The sequence below is a fragment of the Diospyros lotus genome, chromosome 10, assembly GCF_014633365.1.
Source record: "Diospyros lotus cultivar Yz01 chromosome 10, ASM1463336v1, whole genome shotgun sequence".
Taxonomy (NCBI): Eukaryota; Viridiplantae; Streptophyta; class Magnoliopsida; order Ericales; family Ebenaceae; genus Diospyros; species Diospyros lotus.
Window position 1 is genome coordinate 23,012,349 of NC_068347.1, and position 26,814 is coordinate 23,039,162.

At 34.8% G+C, this 26,814-nt stretch overlaps 1 protein-coding gene across 1 annotated transcript; it reads right to left on the bottom strand.

Annotated features, from left to right (window-relative positions):
- Positions 1-16,770: 16,770 nt before the first annotated feature.
- On the bottom strand, positions 16,771-17,852 carry LOC127811618 (uncharacterized). Its single transcript, XM_052351631.1, has 2 exons — positions 17,687-17,852; positions 16,771-17,605 (listed from the first exon to the last, which is right to left on the bottom strand). The coding sequence occupies exon 2, from the start codon at positions 17,592-17,594 to the stop codon at positions 17,061-17,063; it is 534 nt and encodes a 177-aa protein (XP_052207591.1). The 5' UTR covers positions 17,595-17,605; positions 17,687-17,852; the 3' UTR covers positions 16,771-17,060.
- Positions 17,853-26,814: the final 8,962 nt, after the last annotated feature.

The window sequence follows — 26,814 nt, forward strand, 5'->3', positions numbered from 1 at the left end:
TAGCCATGTAAAGATAATCTTACACTTAAGATTAAGTCTCATTGGTAGACGTCATTTAAGAATAATTATCCTAAATGAATTTAGAGGGATTAGGATTACTCTTGCAAACCACCTCCCTAAAATTTAGAAGATGAGATTTATCTCAAATTTGTTAAGATTTGGCTAGATGTCATTGACTTCTCGTTGAGGATCTTAGCCAAAATAGGAATTCTAATCCTAGCCAAGATCAATTTACTTGCATGTCTAAGAAAAACCTTCTGTCCAGACCAAACAAGACCCTTATGAGGTACCAAAATTGAGCCAAGCCAGACTAGTAAGACAATTCTAATATACGCATCCTTTACCTTGTTAATTCAACTTGAAATACTTAGTCCAATTTAAATAAAAGATCACAATCCCAGTGTCTGTAAACCCACGTAAACCTAAAAAAGGAAAGACTTGCCCCAGGGCATACCAACTGATAAAGGAATAGGCTGAAAAGTTTGTCTGGAAATTTTTAATATGGATTCGATTCTTGAGGAAAGTAGAATGGTTCTTTCTGGAGGAGGAACTTAGAAGTGATATTAGTGGTGTTTAGGCCTACCACCCTAATTACTTGAGTGTATCTCTTGATTTACTTTTTTAGTGTAGCTTTAGGGGCGGAGTGACTGAGGACGTAAGTAATGAAACGTAATTCAAAAAGAAAAAAAAAAAAGGGGGGGGGGGAAGACTCGTTGAAAAAATAATGGGTGGGTCAAAAGATGCGTGGAGTAGGCCCATTATTTCAACACCATCCGGCTTAGTGGCTTATCTTATCTTATATGATAATAAAGTAAGTGTCCACATGTTATCATCACTCATCACTAACACCATAAAGCATACTCTTTTTTTCTTTGGGGTTAATTATAAGAAGAATGAATTAATTTTAATCTACTTTCTAATTTTAAGTTCAACTGTTAATTTTTTTAATATATAATACTATTTTATTTTTATTTATTTATTTTTTTATCATTCTTAAAAAAATAATTATCAAAAACCGTGCCGCATATACTAACGAGACGTTACAAGTTCTATGACCGATTCAAACTTCATCCGATGATAAAATTCAATTGAACTTCAAAAATCGGAGTTCATTATCTATCATCAAGTTTCATCAATCATGAAACTCAATAGGACTTCATTTAGAGATAACAACGAAAAATTAGGTGAGACATTTTTGACTTTTGATGTTTTCGATCATTCTCTCACTAATCAAGTTATTTGTACAAATAATATTTTTTAATTACCAATTAGATACTGTGAATTATTGATTAGCAAAAGCACGAGGAATGGAAGTTTAATTGCTAAAGAAAAAGTGTAATATATAGCAATAGGGACACATGCTGAAACATTGCATGTGCCATGCACACACCACACCACAGTCAAAAAAGATCCCCACCCTTTTAAGATTCGATTGAGATTTTTTATTTTTATTTTTTTCCCTTTTGTTAGTGTTGCTAATTTCAGGCTTTTAAGATTCTCTAATGTTTCTCTCTCCTTTACACTTATTTAGTCTTTACTCTTGTGAACCTTTAATTAATGCTATCTGACTCTGACTTAATTATACTAAGTATCAAATAGTGAGCATATATGAAATTAGAAAATGGTAACAACATCAAGGCTCACCTGTGGTGATCCCCCAAGACTTAATGCCCAATTAAGTTGTACAAAAGGAAAACATGAAAATGAATATTTTTAAAAAAAATAAATATAAATAATTATAAAATGAGAAACGTTTCTCTTTTCAAAAACAGTTTGAAAATACTAAAATGACGTTTTCGAACCGTTTTCATGCTTCACTAATGAATACAAATATTCCTATCATCGCCAAGCGCCACTCCTGCTCATGCTCATGCTCATGCTCATGCTCATGCTCATCTTTCAATTTCTTTGTGATTGGTGATATGGGTGATTTTTGGAGAACAGAGATATTGGAAGAACAAGAATAAGAAAACAAAAGTTAGCAAAGACTGGAGAAAGAGGAAGTCATCGGAGAAATTAGAGTGGTCGGGTGGTCTCAATACTCATACTCATGGTGATGAGTTCTGAAATAAGGACACATGACGATGGGTTTTAGAGGGGTTTGGTTTTATATAATTTAATTAAAGATATTAATTGCAAAATTACAAGATTTAGAGCACCAATTTTGAAATGTAAGTGATGTCTTTAAGGACGTTTTAAATCATAAAAAGTGTATATATAATTTATCATTTTTTATGCTTGCAACGCCAAAAACAATGTATGATTAATAATGATTTTGTAAAATAACAATTATTGAGTGTCATGTGATAACTCAACTAACGGCGTACATAAAGATAATCTTATTACAAAATTTATACAAGCATTCAAATAGATATTTAAAACCCCTCAAAAAAGCGAAAATGGCGACTCAATGACTCTTGCAAATTGTGTTTGTTTTTATGAAATTATTTTCAATATCCGCTCATGCGACTAAACTCGTGTATATATCTATGAGCTAAAACAATTTTTTTTAAAAAAAAAAAAAACCTTTAAGTGGATGTATCTATATTTTGATCATATTATATGGTTGTTGTTTATGAGAATTTCACACTAATTCTCATATACCTATAGTTGAGTCATTGAGTTTGGGAGGCTTCTCTTAAAAAAGAATAATCCAATATGCAAGTCAAAGTACATGGCTTATAAGCAAAGATTCTCTCATCTTCTTCTCAAAGACCGTTTTCTAAAACAAAATCATGCATGTGGTCGTCATGTCTAGCCACCTCTAAACCAAAAGCGAACAATATTTCTTATGAGATGCATCTATATTAAGTTGGTAACATATGTTAAATTATACCTATTTTAAGAAAAAAATTGTAATAGTGATGGTGTAAGAAAAATTGTAATACTGATAGTTATAGGCAACAATGCGAAGAATCAACCAGCAATATATTTATAAAGAAATGTATCAAGTGGTAAGACAGCCTTAAACTTTAGACTCATGAGTTGATCTTTTTCAAAAAAAAAAAAAGAATTATAAAACTATTTCAGTGTTGGTTTAGAAAGTCATTCTATTGTCCAAGTCAGATGAAGAGCCAGAACAGGAGAGCTAGCTAGAGATAGCTGATTAATGGCTAAACATGTCATTTACTATCATATTTTCATCCCTTTCCCTATCAAATAAATGTGATAAATTGACACTTATATTTGTTTTGCAAGGAATTATCTGGATTGAGCGTAATGCATTCAAATGGCAAAAAAAATAGGAGATATCTAGATATCAGGACAGAGCATCCAAATGCATGAAGGCATATCCAGATGTCATCCAAGGATATTCGGATATGAAAACGTCATATCCGGATGTTACTCAGCACATCCGAATACGAGAGGAAGAAGCAGCCAAGAGAGATATCCAGATATCATACAGCATATCCGGATATCAAGGAAGCCACATTCGGACGTATCTCAGCACATTCAGATACTAGAGAAAAATCCAAAGAATCATATCTGGATGTTACACAGCATATCCGGATATTAAAGAAGCCTTATCTGAATGCATCACTGTAGCATCCGGATACAAGACTCAAGACTCGCGAGACACACCCAGATATGACAAAGCATATTCAGATACCAGAGAGAAGATCCAAAAAGTTACATTCAGATATCGCACAACATATCCGGATATTAATGAAGATACATCCGGATATCGCGATACATCCGGATATCGCATAACATATTCAGATATTAATGAAGTCATATCCGGATATCACGTTACACATTCGGATACATGAGAAATTATTTCTAGCAGAGCACGTATTTGCACGATGGGACAGATTAATTTTACATCTTTATTTTAGCTAAAAAGAAAGCATGGGCGGAAAGACTTTTGCAAGAGTATGGGCAAAAGGAATATGCAGGAGAATGTTCAAAAGAATTGTCAGGAAATTCAAAAGAGGAGTTTTTGTTAGTAGAAGAATATAAGTAGATCAGCTCTCACACTTTGGAAGACACTCTCAAAGGCTCTTTTTTACATTTTTTTCTGTTGTCATTTATCTGTTACTTCCAAGCAGAGACCCAGCGATTTTGTCATTATTTTTCGTTGGAGAATACTTGTTACTGCTTATTGCAATCTATATTCTACATAAGTTGCTATATCTTTTCATTTGCACTGATTCTTTCCATTTTTCAATAAAACAGAGTAATCTTATCTTTTGTTCCAGCAACTTCATTTCATGCACTTTAAATTATGTAAGTTTATTCTTGCATTTTAATTCCAGCAATGTTAAGTTATTGGCATTTAAATTCTGTAATTTAAATACCGCAAGTCTCCATTTTGTATTTTTATTTTTAGATCTTTTAATTTTTTTGTATGCAACAATGAAGATGTGTGGTAGACCAACACTTGAGTCAAGACAAGGACAGTATCCAATGCCATAGATTTCCCAAGATAGCCAAACTTCAAATGCATTAACAGAAGTCTGATTAATTTGAGTATTGTGTGTTCATTGAATCTTTGGATTTGAATTGTAGTATAAGCCTAACTTAGAGTTTTCATATCATGTATGGAGGTTACTAGAACTGGAGATGCTATTATACCCAAATCTAAATAAGTTATCTATTTATCCATTCTGCATATTGACTGCATCTTAATTTATGATAGTTGCTTAACTTAGAATTTATTATATCATGTATGGAAATTGATCGACCTAGAACTATCATCATCTTGGGATGCATTTTATTAGCAGAACCTCAAAATTAGTCCAGATTTACGTTTCAGTTATCTAGCTATTGGGAAGTCATGGGATTGGCGGTGAAATTGCCTTGACTCAAGACTCCTTACGGTCACTTTATTTCGAAAATCTTATATCATTTCAACACCATTTTTTAAATCCAAAAATTCCAAAAATCCTGGTATAATTATTTACTTCCATAGATAATCTTCCAGTGAATCGACATGGACTCATCCAAAAATTAAATTTGTGTTACACATTCACTCGTACACTGGCGAGTATAAGCACCTTACTCTTGTTTTGATAAATAGCATTACTAATTGTTGAGTGAGCGTTGCAGCTAATAACGGTTAAATATTCCTATCCTAGAGAAGAGATCATCTTTATTTATAGTAGTCAAAGATAACCCTTTACTTAGTACGTATTAGGTCTCTTCATTAGATATTATCTAGGAATAGCATTTACAAACGGATTAGAAGAGATTAAGCTTATCCCCTAAAGACCACATTTCTAAATGTTGTTGCCTAAATACAACAATCAAAATTTATGTCACAAGAAGAGCTGAAAAGAACCTAGCAGGAATACAAGGCTTGTATGTTTGGGAGAGTTGAAATAGGCCTCGAAGAAGACCTATAAGGTAGAAAATAAGTCAAAAGGCACATAGGGACTTCTTTCGTGCAGAGCCCTCCGATCCTTAAGTCAAAGGAAGCCGCGATGAAGTCTAGATAAATGAAATTATGCAAGAATGTATATAGGATGCAATGGAGGGTCATTCGAGAAAAAAGCACTTCTCCAGAAGAACTTATGTTGTCAATCGGGAGAAAGAGAGAAGGCCACCAAATATGAAGGGTCGAGGGCTATTTATAACCGCTAGCCGATAACTAGAAAACGTGATATGCATGTGCGATGGTGCACTATCATTTCAAATAGGGGACACAGTGTTGTTCGAGAGAACTTCTTCTCAAAGGAGAACCCATCCGAAAGGACATCTTTTCTCAGGTATGATGTCTTCTCTAGAAGAACTCCCACATCTAGGGGCGAAATCAAGATTTTAATTCAGTGGGGGCAAACTTAAATATAAAAACATAATTTCAAAAATAAGACAATAATGATAATATTAAAATACAAAAACCTTTTACAATTGTTCCCTAAGACTTTTCATACTTTGATAATGCCATATAATGACCTCATTATCAATTTTATTAAATACATCATTTTCAACATACACAACTAAGTTATCATTCATCAATTGGTCTCTAATCCTATTACACAATCGATTATTCACAATATTCATAGCAGAAAATATTCTTTCAACTACAGTAGTAACAATCAAAAGAAAGAAAATCACATGGGAATTGGAAAAGAAAGCAAGAAATGAGATAAATTTGAAAATAAAATAGATTAGAACTTAGGAGTTAGTGGATTTAGGTCATTTAGCCTAAATTTAGCCTATTTAGGCTAGTTTTAATACAATAATTTTGTATTTATTTTGAAAGTTAGATTTGAATTAAAAATAATATAAAAACTATTTTTTTTAATCTAGCCCAGTAGGGGCAACTGCCCCAGTGGGCCTTACTTGGCTCTGCCATTGCCTACATCGGAGGACAGATTACAACAATGGCTCCCTACTCTTATTTTTTATTTAAAATCTAAGGGAAGAGTAGTAGAGTTATCTCAGGGAAGTTGTAAGTTGCTCCGACTGAGTGCTCATGCTTTTACTATATGCATGTAAAATGCAGATGGCATGACAGGAAAATAACTGGTGTTAAGCTATGAGGCGAGGTAAGGGTATTTGGCACCTTGATTTCACATAGGAATCATCGTGTGCACAAAGCAATTTGTTTAGCCAACTTAGTGTATCTAAATTTATTTTGGTGTTTTGATGAATTACAAAAATGCTCAATTGTTAAATATGCAAAGTAAGGCCCTAAATGTTTCTCAAAATATTTCTTATATATTTATTATTATCAAAAATTAATGTTTTTATTAAGTTCATCTTGCAAGGAGTTTTTAGATAAGATAAAAATTATTTTTCAAAAATTGAACCAATAAGTTGACTTAATCGTAGATAAGTTGACTCGGCAGAAAGCATGTTTTATGTAGGTTTTGGCTAAGTTGACTTGGCAGAGAGGCATTTTCAACTAAGTTGACTTAATTGAAAATAAATCGACTTATTCTAAAATAAGTCGACTTAGGCCCAAAAATAAGTCGATTGGCCTTGAGGCTAAATCGATTTAATTTGTTTCGAGGCCAAAATTTTTTAAACATTATGCAAGACGCCCTAGCCCTTATATATACATCATATGCACATCAAGGAAAGCACTTATATCATTCTGAAATCTCAAAGCAAATTGAAGAACTCTCTCAAGGCTTAGATTTTCGATTCCGTATCAAACGAAGAGCCTACCCCTGTTAGAGATTGAAGTGTTGAATATTCATTTCTCTATCTTCGTTTGATGTAAGGGTATATTTATCATATTTAATATTGTTATGAAACCGCTAATATTCATTGATTGTTTAGAGTCCAAATGTGGACAAGTATTGTAACCTTTAAACTCGATTGTGACTTGTATCGGTTGCCTAGATCTAGATTTATATCTAGGCATGTATGTGTGTTTAATCTAGTTTTCAAGGTAAGATAAGGGAAAACCTTGGCTTTGATTAGATTTAGTGGAAACTCAAGAGTGGTTAGACCTTGAAATAGTGGATTAGGTATTCGAAATACACCGAACCACTATATATCGTTGTGTTCATCTTCCTTTACTGCTATGTTATTTATTGTGTTGATTTAAATTTTGCAAGATTAGTTAAATAAATCGATTGTGATATTTTAAGATTGATTAATTAATAATTCAATTGATCTAATCAATAAGCTGTAATAAAATAAAGTTTTTAATAAAAATCATTCATTAATAATTCTCCTTAGAAATCAAATAAAATAAACGAGAAGTTCAAAAGATTTTAACCACTCAATTCACCCCCTATTGAGTGGCCATTCATTAAGGGACCAACACAATTGCCCCGTATAGCGTGCTCATGACTTCCTATACCCACACAAAAAAGGCGGGATCCCGAGTGGTTTAGCTAACAGTGACCCTCATTCTCTTTCTTTTGGTGTCCTTGACGACAACTAAATAGATCTTTACTTGAATGCTACTTCTTTTTCATTTTCCTTGACTTTTGACATGTAGCTCTTTGGAATATGGCTTAGCATTCAATTTTCTCCTTTTCATTTGTCTACGTTACTACTTTTGCTACATCTGAATGTTAGTTTACCACAAGGCATAAATAAAGTAGCTAATTAAATGTACGTCAATGAATTAGCTAAAGTCAGGATCACCCTTTGTGCCATAGAGCCCGCAACGGGTCTTATTTTAACTTTAGGGTTTTCCTTATCTAAGGCTTAAATTGCCAAGTTATATTACATGACGAACCATGGGTGATTTTATTCTATCTCAACAGTTGGGACTGCATGCAAAATCTAAACCCATAGTGGGCCTTTAATAATTTGTAGCTTCTCCATTGTTGGGCATAACAAGTTTGCTTGCTAGTGGGATAGCCTTTAATTCCATGGTTACCGGGCTAAACAAAACATACTATCAGCATGAAAGTTTTGATATTGTTGGCATATTGATTTTTCACATGACATGATATTGTTGGCATATTGATACTCATGCATAGAATGGGATGTCACCTTGATAATGTAGTCATAATTCTCCAAGGGTGTCGCCGGAATAACGTATAAGAGTATCTCGTTGCCTTGTGTGCAAGCCGGGATGATTGCCTAGGGTTCCGTGCATGGTTGATTTGTCAAGGAACTTACACTAAGGTATATGTTTATATATATCCATGCATCATTCATTCATGTTATTTTAACCCTCTCTTAGAATATTCATCTTCTAATGTTGGACATTTGTCCCTGAAATATTCCACGTTCCAAGTAAGACGAGCGATCAGAAAGGCAAAGAGGTGATTGAAGCTTGAGCGTGATGGAGGTTTTATGGTGGGTCCTATGCCAAGGCTAGGACCCAATATCCTTTTAGTTTATGTTTAATTTCATGTACGGTTATTGTAATGATATGATGGACGAATGGCATGTATGAATTTAATTATGTATTGATTTATGAGATTGCATGAGGTTCTGATCCTGCTTCTACTTATGGTTAAGATTATTATTCCTTAGTTCATTTTTGGGAATGTTATTCTTATATGAGTATGTTGAGGATTTTATTTTGAGCTGTGAACATATGTAAAAAAAAAAAAAAAATCTTAGCATAATTAACACCCTAAAGAGGCGGGGTGTTCCAGAGTCTCCTACGGATGTCTAGTTGCTTGAGAAAAGGTCTCTCATCTTGGTAGATGGTTGGGGGACTAATTCTCTGCTTCTATGAAGGTTTATCGATGGCTTCTTGTTCAAGCCATTACTGTTTCTTGATCAATGATGCATTATGGTGAGTTTGAACCAAAAACATGTCACGAAGAAGTTGCTTCAAAAAGGCTACTAAAGGATGTTCTCGAGGAGAACTTGCTCTTGCTCAAGCAATTTTGCCTTCTTGGTTGCTACAATTCTCCTACACGAATTGGCCTCGTTCTTGCCCTGTACTAACTTTTTGCTTGATTCTCATAAACAATTGCCTGAATATAACAATTAAAATTTATGTCACGGGAGGAGTTTCGAAAGTTGGTAGAACCTAGCAAAAGGACAAACCTGTATGTCTAGGAGAACTGAAGTAGGCCTCAAAGAAAACCTACAAGGCAAACAATAAGTCAGAAGGCACACATGGACTTCTCTCGCACAAGCCCTCCAATACTTAAGTCAAATAAAGCTACGGTGAAGTTCGAATGTAGATGAAATTTTGCAAGAATGTGTTGTAGGAAGCACTAGAGAGTTGTTTGGAAAAAAGGTGCTTCATAAGGAGAACTTGTGTTGTCAATCAAGGGAATGAGAGAAGGCCCATGAATATGAAGGGTCGAGAGTTATTTATAGCCACTGGTCGATAACTAAAACACGTGACAAGCACGTGTGGGAGTGTGTTATCCTTTCAAATGAGAGACATGATATTGTTCAAGATAACTTTTTCTTTAAGTAAAACCCCTCCACAAGGACATCTCCTCCCAAGTATGATGCCTCTTCTGAGAGAATTCCTACCCTAAAAGACAAGTTACAACACTAAGATTTAGGAAAAGGAGTTTATTCATGGGCCTTGCAAGTTAATAATTGATAAGGGTCAATATTTCCTATATCCTAATGAATTATATCCTTATTTTGGCTTTATATTTATGCTTAAAGTAAATAATTATTCGTATTACATATTATTTCAGGATGAAATAAAGAAGTTGGCTTCTACAATTAATTAGGGGCATAATCGAAGACATTGGATTACCCATTTTTTATTGCTCAAATTCAAAGGCCAATTATGGAGGTTAAAAGATGTTTCAAGTGCACTTGGCCCAACTATCAAATGGAATCCAACCAAAGGCCCAAGATCAACCAAAGGCCCAAGACCAATCAAAGGCTCAACAAAGCTCAATTTGTAGAAGACTTTTCTTTGTTTTGTAATTTTTTTTATAAGTGATTTACCACCTAAAGTCTTCTGTATTCTTATGAGAAGTCCACCACACAAAGTCTTTTGTATTTTTTGTCTTTTACCTAATTTTCTTCCATTAGTTAGATGAATGTTTTGTTGAATAATTGTGTGGCTTGTATTGCATCTTGTGAGCTATAAATAGCTCACTTTGGTGCATTTGTGAGAGGTGGTTATTACTTGAATCAAAGTTTAGTTTTGTTCTTAGAGTTTCCCTTAGAGAATTGCTCTTATTCTCTCTCTTGTTTTCTCTTGTAATCTTACTTCCTTTCTTTCTTCTTTTAAATTCTTATGTCATTTATTATTACTTTATTATCCACCGCCTAAATTGCCGGTTAATTTCTGTCTTTAAATTTTTGCAATTTTAATTCTTGTCTTTCAATTATCCACCACCTAAATGGCCGGTTAGTTTCTGCTATTTCAATTCTTATCATTTAAATTCCGTAATTTAAATTACGCCATTTAAATTCTTGTTAATTAACTTTTAAATGGAAATGAGTAGTTAAACCTAATCTTGGGTTAAGGCAAGGACAGTGTCCAACGCCAATGATTCCCAAAGAAAGCTGCGCTTAAAATGAGTATCATTAATTTAAATTTCAGTATGAGTGAGTTTTAATTATTGAAAAATCACTAGGTTTGGATTGGAGCGTAAGCCTAACTTAGAGCTTTCATGTCACGCATGAGAGTTACTAGAACTGGAAACGCTATCATACCCAAATCCGGATGATTAATTTAGTTGTTTTGTATATTAATTGTAATTAGATTTATGATAGTTGCTTAAATTAGAATACCGCATATCATGTATGGGGATTGCTTAAACTAGAACTATCATCATCTCTAATTGTATTTAGTAACAAACCCTTATATCTGAAATTAAATTAATGTTACTAACCTTGATTGCTAAAATTTGGGAATCAATAAGTTGGTGTTGAAATTGTCTTAACTCAAGTGCTATCCAATTTAATATCCTCACATTAAGCATTTATTTTAACTTCTACCTTGCTTTATTTTCTAATATTTGTTATAAAAAAAAATTCATAAAACAAAATCTCGTTACCAATTCATCTAAATGCGTGTGCGTGTGTGTGACATTCTTTTGCTTTTGTCATAAATAAATCTCTCAGTGGACAACCTGGATTCATTCAGAAAATATAAATTTGAATTTGAACTACAACTGCACTCGTACACTGACGAGTATAAACCTCTCACCTAAATAAAAAAATATATATATAAAATTTTTATTGTGTTTTGTTTTGTGTTTTAATTGCAGGATGAAAGTGCAGCCAATAATATTTATGGGTAATCTTTGAATGCATCAATTGACTTCTCACATTACGTGTTATATGTGTAATCTTTGAATGCATCAATTGACTTCTCACATTACGTGTGATTGACTATATATATTATTTGTGAAATAAAAAAAGAATGAATGAGCCTTGCAAGTTACTAATATTTATGGGTCCTTGGGCAATGATACTTATAGAACTCTTGAATCGTGACCCGACTTACTAACATAATCTCGAATTAGTCGAGTATTTATTCATTAGCTAGTTAGTCTCTTATTTTGATCATCAATATTGTAACGCCCCATTCTTCTCGAAGCGTTTCTTACCCCAGCGTTTATTAATTAATAATTACTTTACCAATTCTATCTCATATATATTTTTTTTTTTCTTTCTCTCATTCTCCTCGTTGGGGTAACCATAGCTAATAGCGGAAACATGATAGATTGTAACCTAATGCTTAACAAGCTTTTAACATCAAAATCGTAGATTCATATTCATAATAAAATCATAACATCATTCTCAAACGTACTAGTGTTTAAACATAATCTTGATCATCCCTTAATATTACATGCCGAAATATCATAATCAACATCGTGGATAACATAGTAAGACATAAACATGATAGGTTATATGCATAACCAATACATTTACACACTTCAACGAGTGCCATCACATGCCTCTATTTCCTTCGTTTATGCTATGACTTCCATCTGGAACATTAAATATTTCAAGGGCATCGCCCAATTAGATGATCGGTCATCCAAGTAAGAGTATAATATTCATAAATGAATGTAAATGCATAATGTCCTGTCATTTGGCCTGTTTAAGCCGACGGGCATCCATACTTCATATGCCACTTACCATTTTATACGACTAGCTCTTTCCAGGCCGAGGTATATGGGCGCACCCTTGGTAAAGTAGCGATGCTCACCCGTACTCTCAAACATATGCATGAGTAACGATGGATTACATGTGAACATATGCAAATCATCTTCATATTATGTAAATGCACCTACATGACATACTCACACATCATTTCATGTCAACATGCCGAAACATACTTTGTATTTAACATATAAGCATACTAACAAATCATATGACACAGTTTAGAAATTACCTTTCATAGATAAATTAAATTTGAGAAATACTAGCTTACTTTGAAAATCGGCTTGACTCTCGAGAAATGTGCTTTAATTTCAAAAACGTGCTCGCCTCAACTTTCGCACTAGACTTCTAGTTATACTTAAACTTTAGTCTCAATGATCCCTGGACATCATATTTATTCAAGGGGTATTAAAACTTATTTTCCTCAATCGCTTAAATTTCTCCCCATTATTTCCTCAATAATTCCAAAATAAATATTTTCACAAGCTTTTTTTTTTTTAATTTTTCTCCATGAAAATTCATAAAACAACATTTCTAATCTTCTAAAATTTTATGGGAATTTTTCATAATTTTTTCCTATTTTTCTTCTATTTTTCAAGAATTTCCTTTATCCCAAAAATTACCAAGTAAATATTTCTTTCCATATTTTCCATAAATTTCTTTCATAATAATTCATAAAATAAAACACCTGATTTTTTATTTTTTTTTTTGAAATTTTTTCAAAAAATTAAACATAATAAGATAAAAGAAAATATTATCAACTTCTATCTATTTGAGATATTTTACACTTACCTTGTAACACTTTCCTCAAGCTTGTCTTTGATGTGCCCAAATTCCTCTTCCTTACTCCTTCCTCTCAAATCTCTTTCACAAATTTAATTTTTCTCACAATTTCTTTCTTCCTTTCTTTCTTTCTTTTTCAAATATCTCTCTTACTCTCAAATCATTTTTTCTTACAACCTTTCTCTTTCTAATTCAAGTCTTCCAACTTTTCAAGTTTTCTCTATTTATAGAGGTTGAATTAAGTTTAGTTTAATTGCAGTGATCCACTATCTTTTATTATTTTATTATTTTTTTATTTAATTTTTCACTAAATCTCACTCATAATCTTTAATTATTTGTCCATACTCTACTTTATCTTCCACATTTCTCCATTAATTCACCCATTATCTTTGATTATTTGGTCATACTCTACTTTGTCTCTCACATTTCTCCATTAATTCATCCATTATCTTTGATTATTTGTCCACACCATATTTTGTCTCCCACATTTCTCAATTAATTCACCCATTATCTTTGATTATTTGTCCACACTTTACTTTGTCTCCATATTTCTCCATTATTTCACCCATTATCTTTAATTTTTTTTTTACTTTAATTATTTTCAACTAAATCCTATTTTAAATGGGCTATTCTTTCATTTAGTCCATAAATTTAAGCCCACTTTCTTAACCTACTAACTCTAAGTCCATTTACTTAATCTTTCATTTCTCAACTTAGCCCACTAACTATAAGCCCATTTACTTAGCGATTCTTTTTTTTTTTTTTTCAACTTAGTCCATTAGTTTTCTCAATTATAATCTCCAATGGAAGAAAAAATATTTTAAATACAAACAAAAAATAAAAAATAATAATAATTATTATAATTATTTTCAAAATACTAGGATATTACAAATATTGTCTTAAAATTTTATGTCTACTCATTATTTTATTTTTTTTATGACTCAAGTGTTCAAGTTTTGCCCGAACAATCCTAGGGAGAGTGGCATTTTCCCCTGATTATTCATCCGAGTAAATCTAAATATGGTCACAACTTATACACACTTAGAGTGGACTTTCGAAAGACGATTACCCTCCCTATAGACCTCATCTTTACATTGTGCGGACGGGACCCCTGCAGAGGCGACATGGCGCATCATGACCCTACCTCCACTTGAATAATTTGTCTTCTAATTTTATTATTGCTTTCCAATCAATTGTGTCTTCTAACAATAATTATATCTTTCAAAATACCATAAAAATTTGAATGCCTACGGACTCGTTCTTTTTACTGTTTTCAATCCATTTTTAGTTTTCAGTTTTGTAAAATAGTGAAAACGCGTTTACTTTACTGTTTTCAAAAATGTATTTTCGGAAACAAGAAAAAAATTTATAAAGAAAGATTAAAATAATAAAAAATTATTTTTGACTATTTTTAGTCAAAACAACCAAAACACAGAAACGATGGAGCAATTCATTTATTTATTCATATTTTATTATTGTAATAAAAAAAATATTGTAAGATCCACCAACTTTAAAATGTATATATTTCTTAATAATATATTGATATTAAATAATTTTAATTTATTGAATAATCAAATTTATTAAATAAAATGTCATTAAAAAATTATTCTCAAAATTTCAAACAGAATGTGTTTTTTAGTTTTTTATTTTAAGTAATAATTTTTCAGAATAATAAACTGAACGTGTTTTTTTTAAATATAAAATTTTAAAATAAAAAATTAAAAATAAATTAAAATTTAAAATTTAAAATTAAAGAGAAAGTAGTCTGTAGCCTAATGTTTTTGTTATATTTACCGCCTGTTATACACTCATTATTATTTCCACGTGGGTCAATGCACGTTCATGCGCCCACCCACCCATCCCTGCTGCTACTGCTGCACGATTTAAAATTGTACTGGCAAAAGTTTCATTTCTTTAATTAACAGTAGCAGACAAATAGTAGGAGAAGTCAGTCACTGACCCACACAAGTATTTTTTTATTTTTTTTTTATAATTTCCCACGTCGGCAAATACTATGGCGAATGAAAGGGACGGACACGATCATCCACCCAATAAGAGTTAAAATAATAATATTAGGGCACAAAATCATGAAAGATTTCACGGCTGCAGCTGCAGGACAAAATTCGGCACTTACACAACCCCGCCCCCGCCCGCCCAAAAATGTCCAATCGGGGCCCAACTAGACCTACCTAGCCAAATGCAATTTGTTCTCCTCTATTCCTATTCTATGCCACTAATAATAATAATAATAATAATAATATAAATCAACCCAACAAACAAAATAAATAATAGCAGCAACAGTAACAAATAATGATAAAAGTTTATCGTTTGGTGGCACGTCACACTCCACATTCTTAGCCTTATGAGCCTTTGTTTTTGTCGTGTTGCAATGGCAATTTTAAAAAAAAAAAATTGGAAGGCCAAATGCAAATTTCCTTATTGATCGAGAATCTCTCTTGAATAGATCATTATTCAATATGATATCATCAATTCTAAACATAAATTCATAAATCTTATTATAGTGTCAGTAAGATGAGAAGAGAGTTTTGAAATATACATATTATATATTATATATGAAGTGAGTATATAATAAGAGCTTAATTCTTTTATAATAATTTTAAGATTTTTTACTAAATAGCTAAATTATTCTTAAACATTTCATTAGACAATTTTAGAACCTTCCAAATAAAGGGATTGTCCTTTTTTCGTTCTTCATAATCATGTTTTTTTGTTTGTCCCATCAATATAACATAACATAAGTAAATGACGACTCTTAATAGACTATCATTTCATAATAAGAAAACTCTTATTGCGAATGAGTTTTTAATCATTAACTAGTATAGAAGTAAAACTTAAAATTAATGAACAAAAAAAAGACTTCATATAAATAGACTCTCTTTTATAATAATTTTAAATTTTTTTACTAAATAGCCAAATTATTTTTAAACATTTCATTAGATAATTTTAGAACCTTCCAAATAAGGGGATTGTCTTTTTTTTCGCTTTTCATAATCAGGCTTTTTCGTTTGTCCCATCAATATGACATAACATAAATAAAGAACGACTCTTAATAAACTATCATTTCATAATAAGAAAACTCTTATTGCGAATGAGTTTTTAATCATTAGTATAAAAGTAAAACTTAAAACTAATGGGAAAAAAAAAGACTTCATATAAATAAATACTTTTAAGGTGTTTTTGAATTATGGAATCTTAATATGCTTTGTCCATTCTTAATATTATGTTAAAGAATCAAAATTGATAACATTATTAGTCTTAATTATGCCAAAATAAAGGTTTAAGATCAATTCTAATTCAATAAATTATGGGCATTTCAAATGTAGCCTATGAAGATTTGATACAAAGGAAACAAAAGAACAATTAAGAGTGGGGGGGGGGGGGGGGGGGGGAGAGAGAGAGAGAGAGAGAGAGGAAACAAGAATAGAAAGAGAAAGAGAAAGAAGGAACCTCAAGCAGCCACCAAAGACAACAACTCCAGGAACGAAGACTGCAAAAGAAGCAGAAGAAAAGGAAACCCATGGATGAATCATCAATGAGGCTACCAATTTACATTACAAGTGGAGCCAATTGATTCCCCCATTCCATACCATACCATACCATTCCATTCCATTCCACCACACAAACTAACACCACCACCCAAACCCAATCCAATCTTATACACACTACTGCTGCTACTGCATGCAGCTGCTGCTGCTACTGCTACTGCCAGTACAACAACTATTAAAACAACAACTAGCAACAACACCAATCATCATCATTTACATCAAATCAAATGCCCTTTTAATTGATCGTCATCGTTCCAGAAAACCGGTTCTGGTTAACACGGCATTCCTGACCCTGCTCAAATCCCTCCCTTTGAGAGTCCTCCCAGCCCCTTCGCACACCGAAAACGACGTCGTCTGGCTCCTCGCCGTCTTCCTCGCAATCCACTCATGCGGCGGCATTACGTTCCCGTCCGAATCCTCATCTTCGTCTTCCTCACTGTCCCAGCTCCCTTCCCCCCCGCCCCCGCCCAGCCACGGCGGAGGTGCGGGGGAGGAGCTCGACCCTTTCCCCGCCTTCTTCCCGTATATCTTCGACCAGTCCGGCACGTTCACCGGCGCCGATTGCCGAACCTCTTTGGCCTCTCCGCTGACCCCGCTCCCGCCGCCGACCCTTGGGATCATCCTGACGGCGGTGGGAAGCTTCCTGGAGATAGCACTACCGGTGGAAGAAGATTCGGAAAAACCAACCTTGGAATTAGTGAAACCTCTTCTATCTCCGAGAACGGCCCAGACATCTTCTTCCTCAAACTCTTCGCTCCTAAACGAATACCCTCCCTCCATTAACGGCTACCCTGCAAATTAAAACCCAGAAATTACACACAGACGAATCTTCAATTCGATGAATTGGTTTGATCAAAATGATTCAAATCTACCTCGTCCAGGGCTCCAAAGCTTCAGACCCAATTTGTTTAAGAAGTCATGTCAGTGAATGTGGGGGATTATTATTATAATGAGCGAAGGGACAGGGGAAGAGCGAGGGCAAGTAGCGAAGCCAGAACCGACTTTTTTTTGTCCTAGACATCATCTCAAATATATAAGAAAACTTCTGCCCATTGTGACCCACAAGCCGTCATTCAATGTATTTAGAGACCCATTGAGACAAAAACAGGAGAAGTATATATAAACATATAATGTCTCACCAAAATCCAATCAGATTTTCTTAAATTCCAGCCATCTGAATTGCTTGCTTGACGAAGAAGAAGGGAATCTTCCAATCACACTGGTAATTTACTAATTTTCCGATATTTTCTATTGAAGGCATGCTAGCCAGATTCATGAATTCTTCTCGGAGATTCCTTCCGAGAATTGCAGCCGCCATGCATCAGATGTGGGTCCCTGAATCTTATGAACATGGAAAATGTGTGTTTTGATGTGACAAAATTTCCACCATACTTGGCCATACACGTTGATCGAATCAGACAGCCATTTTTGTTTTTTTGTTTTTTTATTTGCTTGTTAATAATGGGGAAATCTTTAAATTATGGTTAATTTGGTAAAATTTTTCACTTTTTATTCAAGTGGATAGACACATCGTACAGTACTCATGACAATTTCTTTGTTAAGACTTATTTAGTAGTATTGTAAGTTTTACTTCAATCAAATTCGTGAATTATTATATGGTTAAAGCACCATCAAATTACAAAATATGATAAAAAAAAAAGTGGTCATGCCCCAAAAAGAAAGGTATTTTTTAGTGATCAAAATGTAGCACTATTTTTATTTAGGGACATTTGTTAATCGAGATATGAGATAAAAAAATCAAGATATAAAATACATCCCGAATTTCTATTATTTCTAACATGTTTGTTAAGCTTATCTAACTATTTTTGAAAAAATCATTAATGATCACTTATATTGATCTTTCGAAATATATCTCCCTTCAAGATAAACATATCTTGATCTTTATAGATAAGAAAAAAAAATGACATTTGTGTCCTCTAGTGCATTTTAAAAAATTTAACAAACAGATTGATAAAAATCTTAAAATGATTCTCAACTTTATCTTGATCATTCCATATTTTGATCCGAAAATCATTCTGAACTTATCTTGATATTCTCTTATTTTGCTCATTTTAACAAACGCTGCCGAATTATATACACCCCCCATATATTCTTTCTTAGTTTTCTTTCAATTTCCCGTTTAGTTTCTCCAATTTAATGTATTTACAAAATTAGTTTAAATTCATATTCTAGAACCTAATAGCACAAGGAAAGACGTCCTTTAACAATAAAAAATTATGCATTTAAATAATAAAAAATAGCCTTTTATAAAATAAAAATAAATTGCATTTGATTGAAAAAAAAAATGAAAAAGAAAAATATTTTCTAATTTCATAAAAAACAATCCTCACCTCTTCCTTAGTTATAATTTTCTATGAAAAATGAGCTAAAATATATTTCAATGTGTTATATCATAAAAAAATTTTATGAAAAATATTAAGCAATCAAACATGAAGTATACAAAAATTTTTATTAATGTGACATTTTTTATGAAAAATAATTCCTATCAAACACACTCGTATAGTTGAACAAATGCCAACGAATATCAATTACAATTCAAAGGGTATTTTGTATTTTATAAAACTTAAAGAATATATATACACAATACAACTGTCTGATATACAATGCAAAAAATATATTATATAAAGCCGTTTCGTGTTATACAAAACTCTTTATATTATATAAAACATCTTTTGCATTATATAAGATAGTGATGCCCTTAAATATTTTAGAAATTCCCAAAAGATCAGTAATGTTGAGGACGACTTCACATTACATTGTCGGCCTTTTAACTGCATTCAGTAAATCAAGTGCACGACTTGAGATCACAACTTGAGTGAATTACATTATGGTTTACAAGCCATTCATTCATTATGCATTTCTTCCCCCTTTGATGAGTATGCACAAGGAAACAAATGGAGGGCTGTGCTGACGATATGAGAAAGAGGAAGACAAAATGAAAAAGAGATAAGATAGGAAAAAAGTGCACTTACAAAGGTCAAGACTTTGTCATCTTGGCATGATTTTATGATAGGAGTTTTGGCATTATTCTAGATCAATTATGATTACTGATGAACTTATAAGGAAAACTTTAAAGAAAAAGAATAAAGATCAATTGAATCATATTTTCATGCATCGACAAAACCATCTGTCTTTTGGATCCATCGGCTCGGCGCCCCCAATTTATCAAATATATCACGGGTCCCAGGAAAAAAGAAAAAAAAAACTTTTTAACATTAGAAATGTGAATGGAGTGCTACAAAGGGAGTTCATTATTCTAGATGAATGAACACATCAAAAGTAGAGCCTAGCTAGGAATGTATATAGTTTGCTAAACCTGGCTAGAAATAAAGTAGCCAAAGAGTTTCAAAGCACAGCAAAGAAAATCTGTTCACAAAGGCAAGAGGAACTGACCTTATTTCACAAACCAATCAGCCATGCAGACGAAGCAGAACAATCTTGAGATTGGACAAAATATGAGAAAAATGCAGAAAAGCAACAGAATAATTCAATTTCTAGGAAGAGAAGGTGTAAAGAAAGCAGTTAAATATGAGTTACTAATCCTCCGTGACCAACCAGTCAAGAATCATGCAAATAGGATATCAACAAATTGCCGATGTACTTTGAAGGGTACAGATGAAAATGGCCCATTGATGTCATGTTGATTAAGTTGTACACCTTTTGAATATGAAAGAATCAAAGAACAGCATTTTCCCAGGAATCAGTGAATTAGGCTAAGAAGATGTGATTAGAGGCATATCTTCTGCATTTTGCCCGATATTGAGAGCAGAACCCGTAAGAGAGAGAGCCTCCCTTCAAATGCATCAAACTTTGTCCCCTGCTAATTTAGTCAGCTTCAAAGAAGTTGCTAGTGCAGGTAGGAAAGCCTTCGGGTTCAAAGGGCAGGCTGCAATTACAGCAACTTAACAACTTACCTTGTTGCAGAAGGGAGTAGAATCTAGTTCGAACAATTTTTAAACACTACAAATCCAAAACGTTTCTTCACCAAGTTGTCCTACAAAAATTTGTAGAAGGGTGAAAGTAAGATTTTCTTCTGCATCAGCATGAAAAATATAACAGCTGTAGTTAGTTAAACCCAAAAACACCTGGCAAGAAGCTCTGATTGCACTCGCTGGACTTCTGTAGCTGGCATGAATGTTACCATTTCTAAAAGGCCATTAGCACATGCTCGTTTCTTACAAAGACATGGGTCATTTGCCCACTAATGTTTTTGGCTTCCAAGTACAAGTTCGGGAACTGCATTTGGAGAATGAGACAAGAAAGTAGTTTTTTCAGTGTTCTTGAACAGAACAGTTGCCATTATCATACCTCCAAGTAGCTGGCATTACAAAGATGACTGAGGAATCTCTTGTAGGAGACTTCAAGGGAGGAGTCAAGAGGAACAATGGTAGTAAAAACAATTGGAATGCCACTTCTCAATCCAGTCATGGGTATGAAGTTCACAGATTTTAACATAGAACTTTGTATTAAACATGTTGATTGTATCCCAAGAATTTTAGAATACCAAAAACCCATAAACCCATTCACCTTCCAAAGCTTTGTTGGGAAATCCAGATAATCAATAACAATGATAGAAGAGATAAATGAGAGAAAAAAACCAATCTATTTCTCACTGAATAGATTTACAGAAGAAATTACAACCAAAACTCTCTGTATATAAAAAAACTCTCAAACGAATATCTCTCACTCTCTGGATCCTCTCAGATCCTCTAATTGGGATCTATCCTCTTTACTTGAGATGATCTATGATCCTCTAATTTGGGATAATCCTCTGACTGGGATTATCCTCTCTCTGGAATACATAAACTCTAACGATGGATTCCTCTTGACTGGGAATCATTCATGATCCTCTTACATGGGACTCATACATGATCCTCTTACATGGGACTTATACATATTACAATGAGAGAGCATAGCTATTTATAGGAGATTGGAGGTGAACATGGTCAATAGGGTTAGGCAAATTGCCTAACCCACCTGATGCATCCAAACTTGCCAAACTTCTCACTACCTAACAAAGCCAAAATGGCCTAACATCCTGCCAACTCCACTGCTATCATTCAAACCATGTGGCTTGACTTCTTCAATTCTCCCCCTCAAGTCACATCTGGAACAATTGTTGTTTGAAAAACATCCCGACTATGTCTCTGCATAACTTTAGCTTTGTCGGCTGGATTCTCCTCCATATGGATCTTAACTAGTCTCAACAGTTGTTGATCCATCACCTCGCGTATCCAATGATAGCGAATACCAATGTGCTTTGTACGAACAACTCCCCTGTACCAAAGACATGTTTTCAGCGTACCTTTCAAGTACCCGAGAATCCATTTGACTGCCTCCCAATGTTCCTTTCCAGGCTTAGAGAGAAAATCGGCTCACAGTACTCGCTGCGTGAGCAATATCCGGTCTGGTACATACCATTGCCTTAGTACTTGTTTCAAACCATACAAGCTCTTCTTTGGCTTGCAAACGAGGTTCTTACCTGAGACCTCAAAAACTTATGGTTCCCCATCTTTAGTAAGCAGAGTATACTCAAATTCTGGGTATCTCATCAACGGAATCCGACCTCGTTCTGATCTACGAACTTTTGAGTTAAGAGGTTCACCATCATCTGATCCTTGTGATGGTCCAACAGCTTCTGGTGGAGGGGGTTGTGGCTCCCCTTGCTCAACACTCTCTGCTTCTTCCTCATCTTCTGCTTCTGGCATTTTCTCAGGCACCGAATCATCATCTGTGACAAACTGTGTTGGTCTTGGTCTTGAAATGTCTTCATGGGTACTAGAATCTGCATTCTGAGACATTGTGGGTTTTTCAATGTCTGCCATCGTTTGGCTTTCATGGAACACCACATCCCTGCTTCTGATCACCTTCTTCTCCTTCGAATCCCATAACTTGTATCCGAATTCCTCTCCATAGCCTATGAAGATACATGGGGTTGTCCTTGCATCGAGCTTTTGTCTAAGCTCCTTGGATACGTGTGCAAATGCTATGCAACCAAATACTCTCAGATGAGAATATAAGTGGTTCTTACCATACCACATTTTCTCCGGAACTTCAAAATTCAGCGATGCTGACGGTGATCTGTTGATTTGATAGCAGACAATTCTGACTGCTTCTTCCCAGAATGGCTTTGGCAGTTTAGCCATATTGAGCAAGCTTCTGACCCTTTTCATAATGGCCCGATTCATTCTCTCGGCAACACCATTATGTTGTGGGGTGCGTGGAACCGTCTTCTCATGTCGAATGCCGTGTCTCCTGCAGTAGGCGTCGAACTTCTTGGAAGTGTATTCGTCTCCCTTCTCTGATCGGAGGCACTCCAACTTCTTTCCTGTTTCACATTCTACCATGGTATGAAACAATTTAAAGTAATTAAATACCTGGCATTTTGTCTTGATGAAATACACCCACACCTTCCGTGAAACATCATCAATGAATGTTAGAAAATACTTATTTCCATCTAATGATTCAGTATCTCGGGGATCATAGACATCAGAGTGTACCAAACTGAGTAACTCTGATCTCCTTGTAGAGGAGTAACTGAAAGAGATTCTATGTTGTTTGCCAAATAAACAGTGACTGCAAGGATCTGGATCTGTACCTTTGGCAAAAGTAATAAGCTCCTTCTTTTTCAGGGTTGACAAACCCTCCTCACTCATGTGGCCAAGTCTCTGCTGCCACAAATTCTGAGAAGCCTCCTTTTCAACTATGTTGAGACTTTCTGTACATATCTTCACATAAGTCTTGTACAATGTGCCACAAATATGTCCACGGGCGACTACTATAGCGCATCTTATCAACTTCCATGTGCCATTACTAAACTAATTACCATAACCTTGTTTGTCAAGAGCTACTCCAGAAAGTAGATTCAGCCGAAGATCTGGCACATGTCTGACATCCTTCAAAGTGATTGTGCTCCAGACGCTCGTTCATATCTGAACGTCACCAAATCCAACGATCTCAGAAGAACTAGAATTTCCCATTTTCACTGCTCCAAAATCTCCTGTTTTGTATGTTGTGAAGAAATCTTTGTGGGGAGTCACGTGGTAAGATGTAGTATCTACCACTCATTCTGTGTCTTCTCTTGAGACGTGAAAGCATGTCTCATCATTGATGGAACAGTATGCTACCTCTCCATGGATAGTGACTAATGTTTCTCCATCCTTGTTTTTAGGCTCGGAACTGCCTTAACCCTACTCTCATAGCAATTTTCGACAGTTCTTCTTCAAATGGCCCTTTATACCATAATGGTAGCACTTGTATGTCGGCTTTCCTCTATCTATGGATCTGCCCCTACTCTTGTTATTTCCTCTCCACTCGCCTTGACTACTTCCCTCTTGTCTCCCTCGGTTCTTTGTTACAAAGACATCAATCTAGTTCATGCTCATGTCTTTTCTTCTGGCGTATTCGTTGAACAGGGCATCCTTCACCATCGTCATGGTAAGTTTTCCCTCTGGGGTAGAATTGTTGAGAGAGACTACTAGCGTCTCACAGCTGTCAGGAAGAGAACTGAGAAGTAAGAGTGCTTGTGTTTCATCCCCAAGCAGCATCTCTACAGACAACAACTGGTTTACCAAGCTCTAGAACTCACTGGTGTGCTCGGCAACTGAAGTTTCATTTTTTAACTTCAGATTGACTAACCGCCTCATCAACAGGGCTTTATTCCGAGCGATCTTGGCCTGGTACATCTCCTCTAGCTTCGTCCAGAGGGCATATGCATCTATCTCTTATGCTACATGGTGAAAGACACTATGATCAATCCATTGCCGGATCTGACCGATAGTTTTTCCGTTGAATTTCTTCCACTCTACTGGCTTGAAAGGATCAGGGTTTTCACCCAATAACTCCAGCGGATTGTACAAATCTCTACAACTGAGAAGATCTTCCATCTGAGGTTTCCATAGTGTGTAGTTGGTGGACGTGAGCTTTATCATGGCTCCTGATGATGTTCCCTCCTCCATTTTCAATAACTTGATCAAAATCGAAGTTGAATCTTCCAAAACAGAGTGCACTGTTGCGTCCGAAAGGGTCGAAAATAGTAGATTGGACTCTTAGGGGGTCAAATTCTAACTTGTGAAAAAATCAGGGCTCAAATGTAATTTTCTAAAAATACAGGGGCTATAGTGCAATTTTAGAAAGTTCAGGGGCCAGTGTAATTTCTGAAAGTCTAGGGGTCAAACTATAATTCCAGAAAACTTTAGGGACCAACCTGCAATTTTGCCAAACTCCTATGCTGACATGGCAGATCGGCTGACGTGTGCAGGCCCCAGCCAACATGGCAACCACGTGGGTCGTCTTCAACCTTCAGTCGCGCGTGTGGCACGTGGTGCGCGTGGGATTCACACGCTGAACTTCATGCAACGCATGGGAGCGCGTGCAGTCTCTTCTCAACCTGCAAAAAATTGCAAGTGTGCTCGTCTTGACACCAGAAATCTTTTGGTATGATCAAAATATCATTTCGATGATTTTGAAAAAATCGAATTTCAAGAACAGTGGCTCTGTTCTTCAAATTTTTATCTCCAACACTCAACCTGATGCTCTGATACCACTTGTTGGGAAATCCAGAGAATCAATAACAATGATAGAAGAAATAAATGAGAGAAAAAAACCAATATATTTCTCACTAAATAGATTTACAGAAAAAATTACAACCAAAACTCTCTTTATACAAAAAAACTCTCAAACGGATCTTGGTATAATTGAAGAAGTCAAGCCACATGGTTTGAATGATGGCAATGGGGTTGGCAGGATGTTAGGCCATTTTGGCTTTATCAGGCAGTGGGAAGTTTGGCAAGTTTGGATGCATCAAGTGGGTTAGGCAATCTGCCTAACCGTGTTGACCATGTTCACCTCCAATCTCCTATAAATAGACATACTCTCTCCTTGTAATATGTATGAGTCCCATGTAAGAGGATCAGGTATGAGTCCCACGTAAGAGGATCATGAATGATTCCCAATCAAAAAGAATCCATCGTTAGAGTATATGTATCCCAGAGAGAGGATAATCACAGTCAAAGGATTATCCCAAGTTAGAAGATCATAGATCATCCCAAGTAAAGAAGATAGATCCTAGTTAGAGGATCCAAAGAGTGAGAGAGATTCGTATGAGAGTTTTTTTTGTATACAGAGAGTTCTGGTTGTAATTTCTTCTGTAAATCTATTCAGTGAGAAATAGATTGGTTTTTTCTCTCATTTATCTCTTCTATCATTGTTATTGATTCTCTAGATTTCCCAACAAGCTTCATATGACAAATGAACCAAGAGACTTGGGAGATATCTTTATTCCTATTGTAAGAACTGCACCAGGGTTAAAATTTGCATATAAACCATATACTTTTTGGGAGTGCACCACCAACTTCACCACTTCAGGCACCAAAAATCAAATTAATTCCCACAATTTATACTTGATCCACACTACTTCTGAGGTTTAGTTGCCCACATGGGCGGATCTCCCCAAAGCTGCCCTATGGATCTGGACCATATGGGAGGGGGGAGGGGGGCTGAAATGACTTATGGATCTGGGGCCAGCCCTCCCTCAAATCCGCCCTTGGATCTGCCCCTAGTTGTCCATATGTATTTGGTTATTTCTGGTGCTAGGGAGCTTTATTGCTTGGCAAGACGAGCCAAAATAACATGAGCTGCAAACTGATTAACAAGCACCTCAAAGGAAACTATGAAGAAGTAGAAACACGCACCAAATTAGGAATAAAGCATATTGTGTGAAGTCAAATCTACTTTTACCGTTGATAACCAATGAGAAAGTAATGTTGTAACAACTCAACTATGGATCAGGTTGGATAATGTAGTCTTAGGACACAGGTCAAGTGGTTGGACCACGATAAGTTGGGATTCGCACCAGTAGGTCGTGGATTCGATTCTTTGTCCTGTACAATGAGGCAAAACCTCCACCTACAATTTATCTCCTCTGCCAAAATTGAGGGCATGAGCGATGAGAGACCACGTAAGGACAGTAATCCCAAGG

What these genes read in the sequence shown, in the direction of transcription:
- LOC127811618 (XM_052351631.1), bottom strand. Translation starts at nt 17,594, where the DNA reads ATGGAGGGAGGGTATTCGTTTAGGAGCGAAGAGTTTGAGGAAGAAGAT.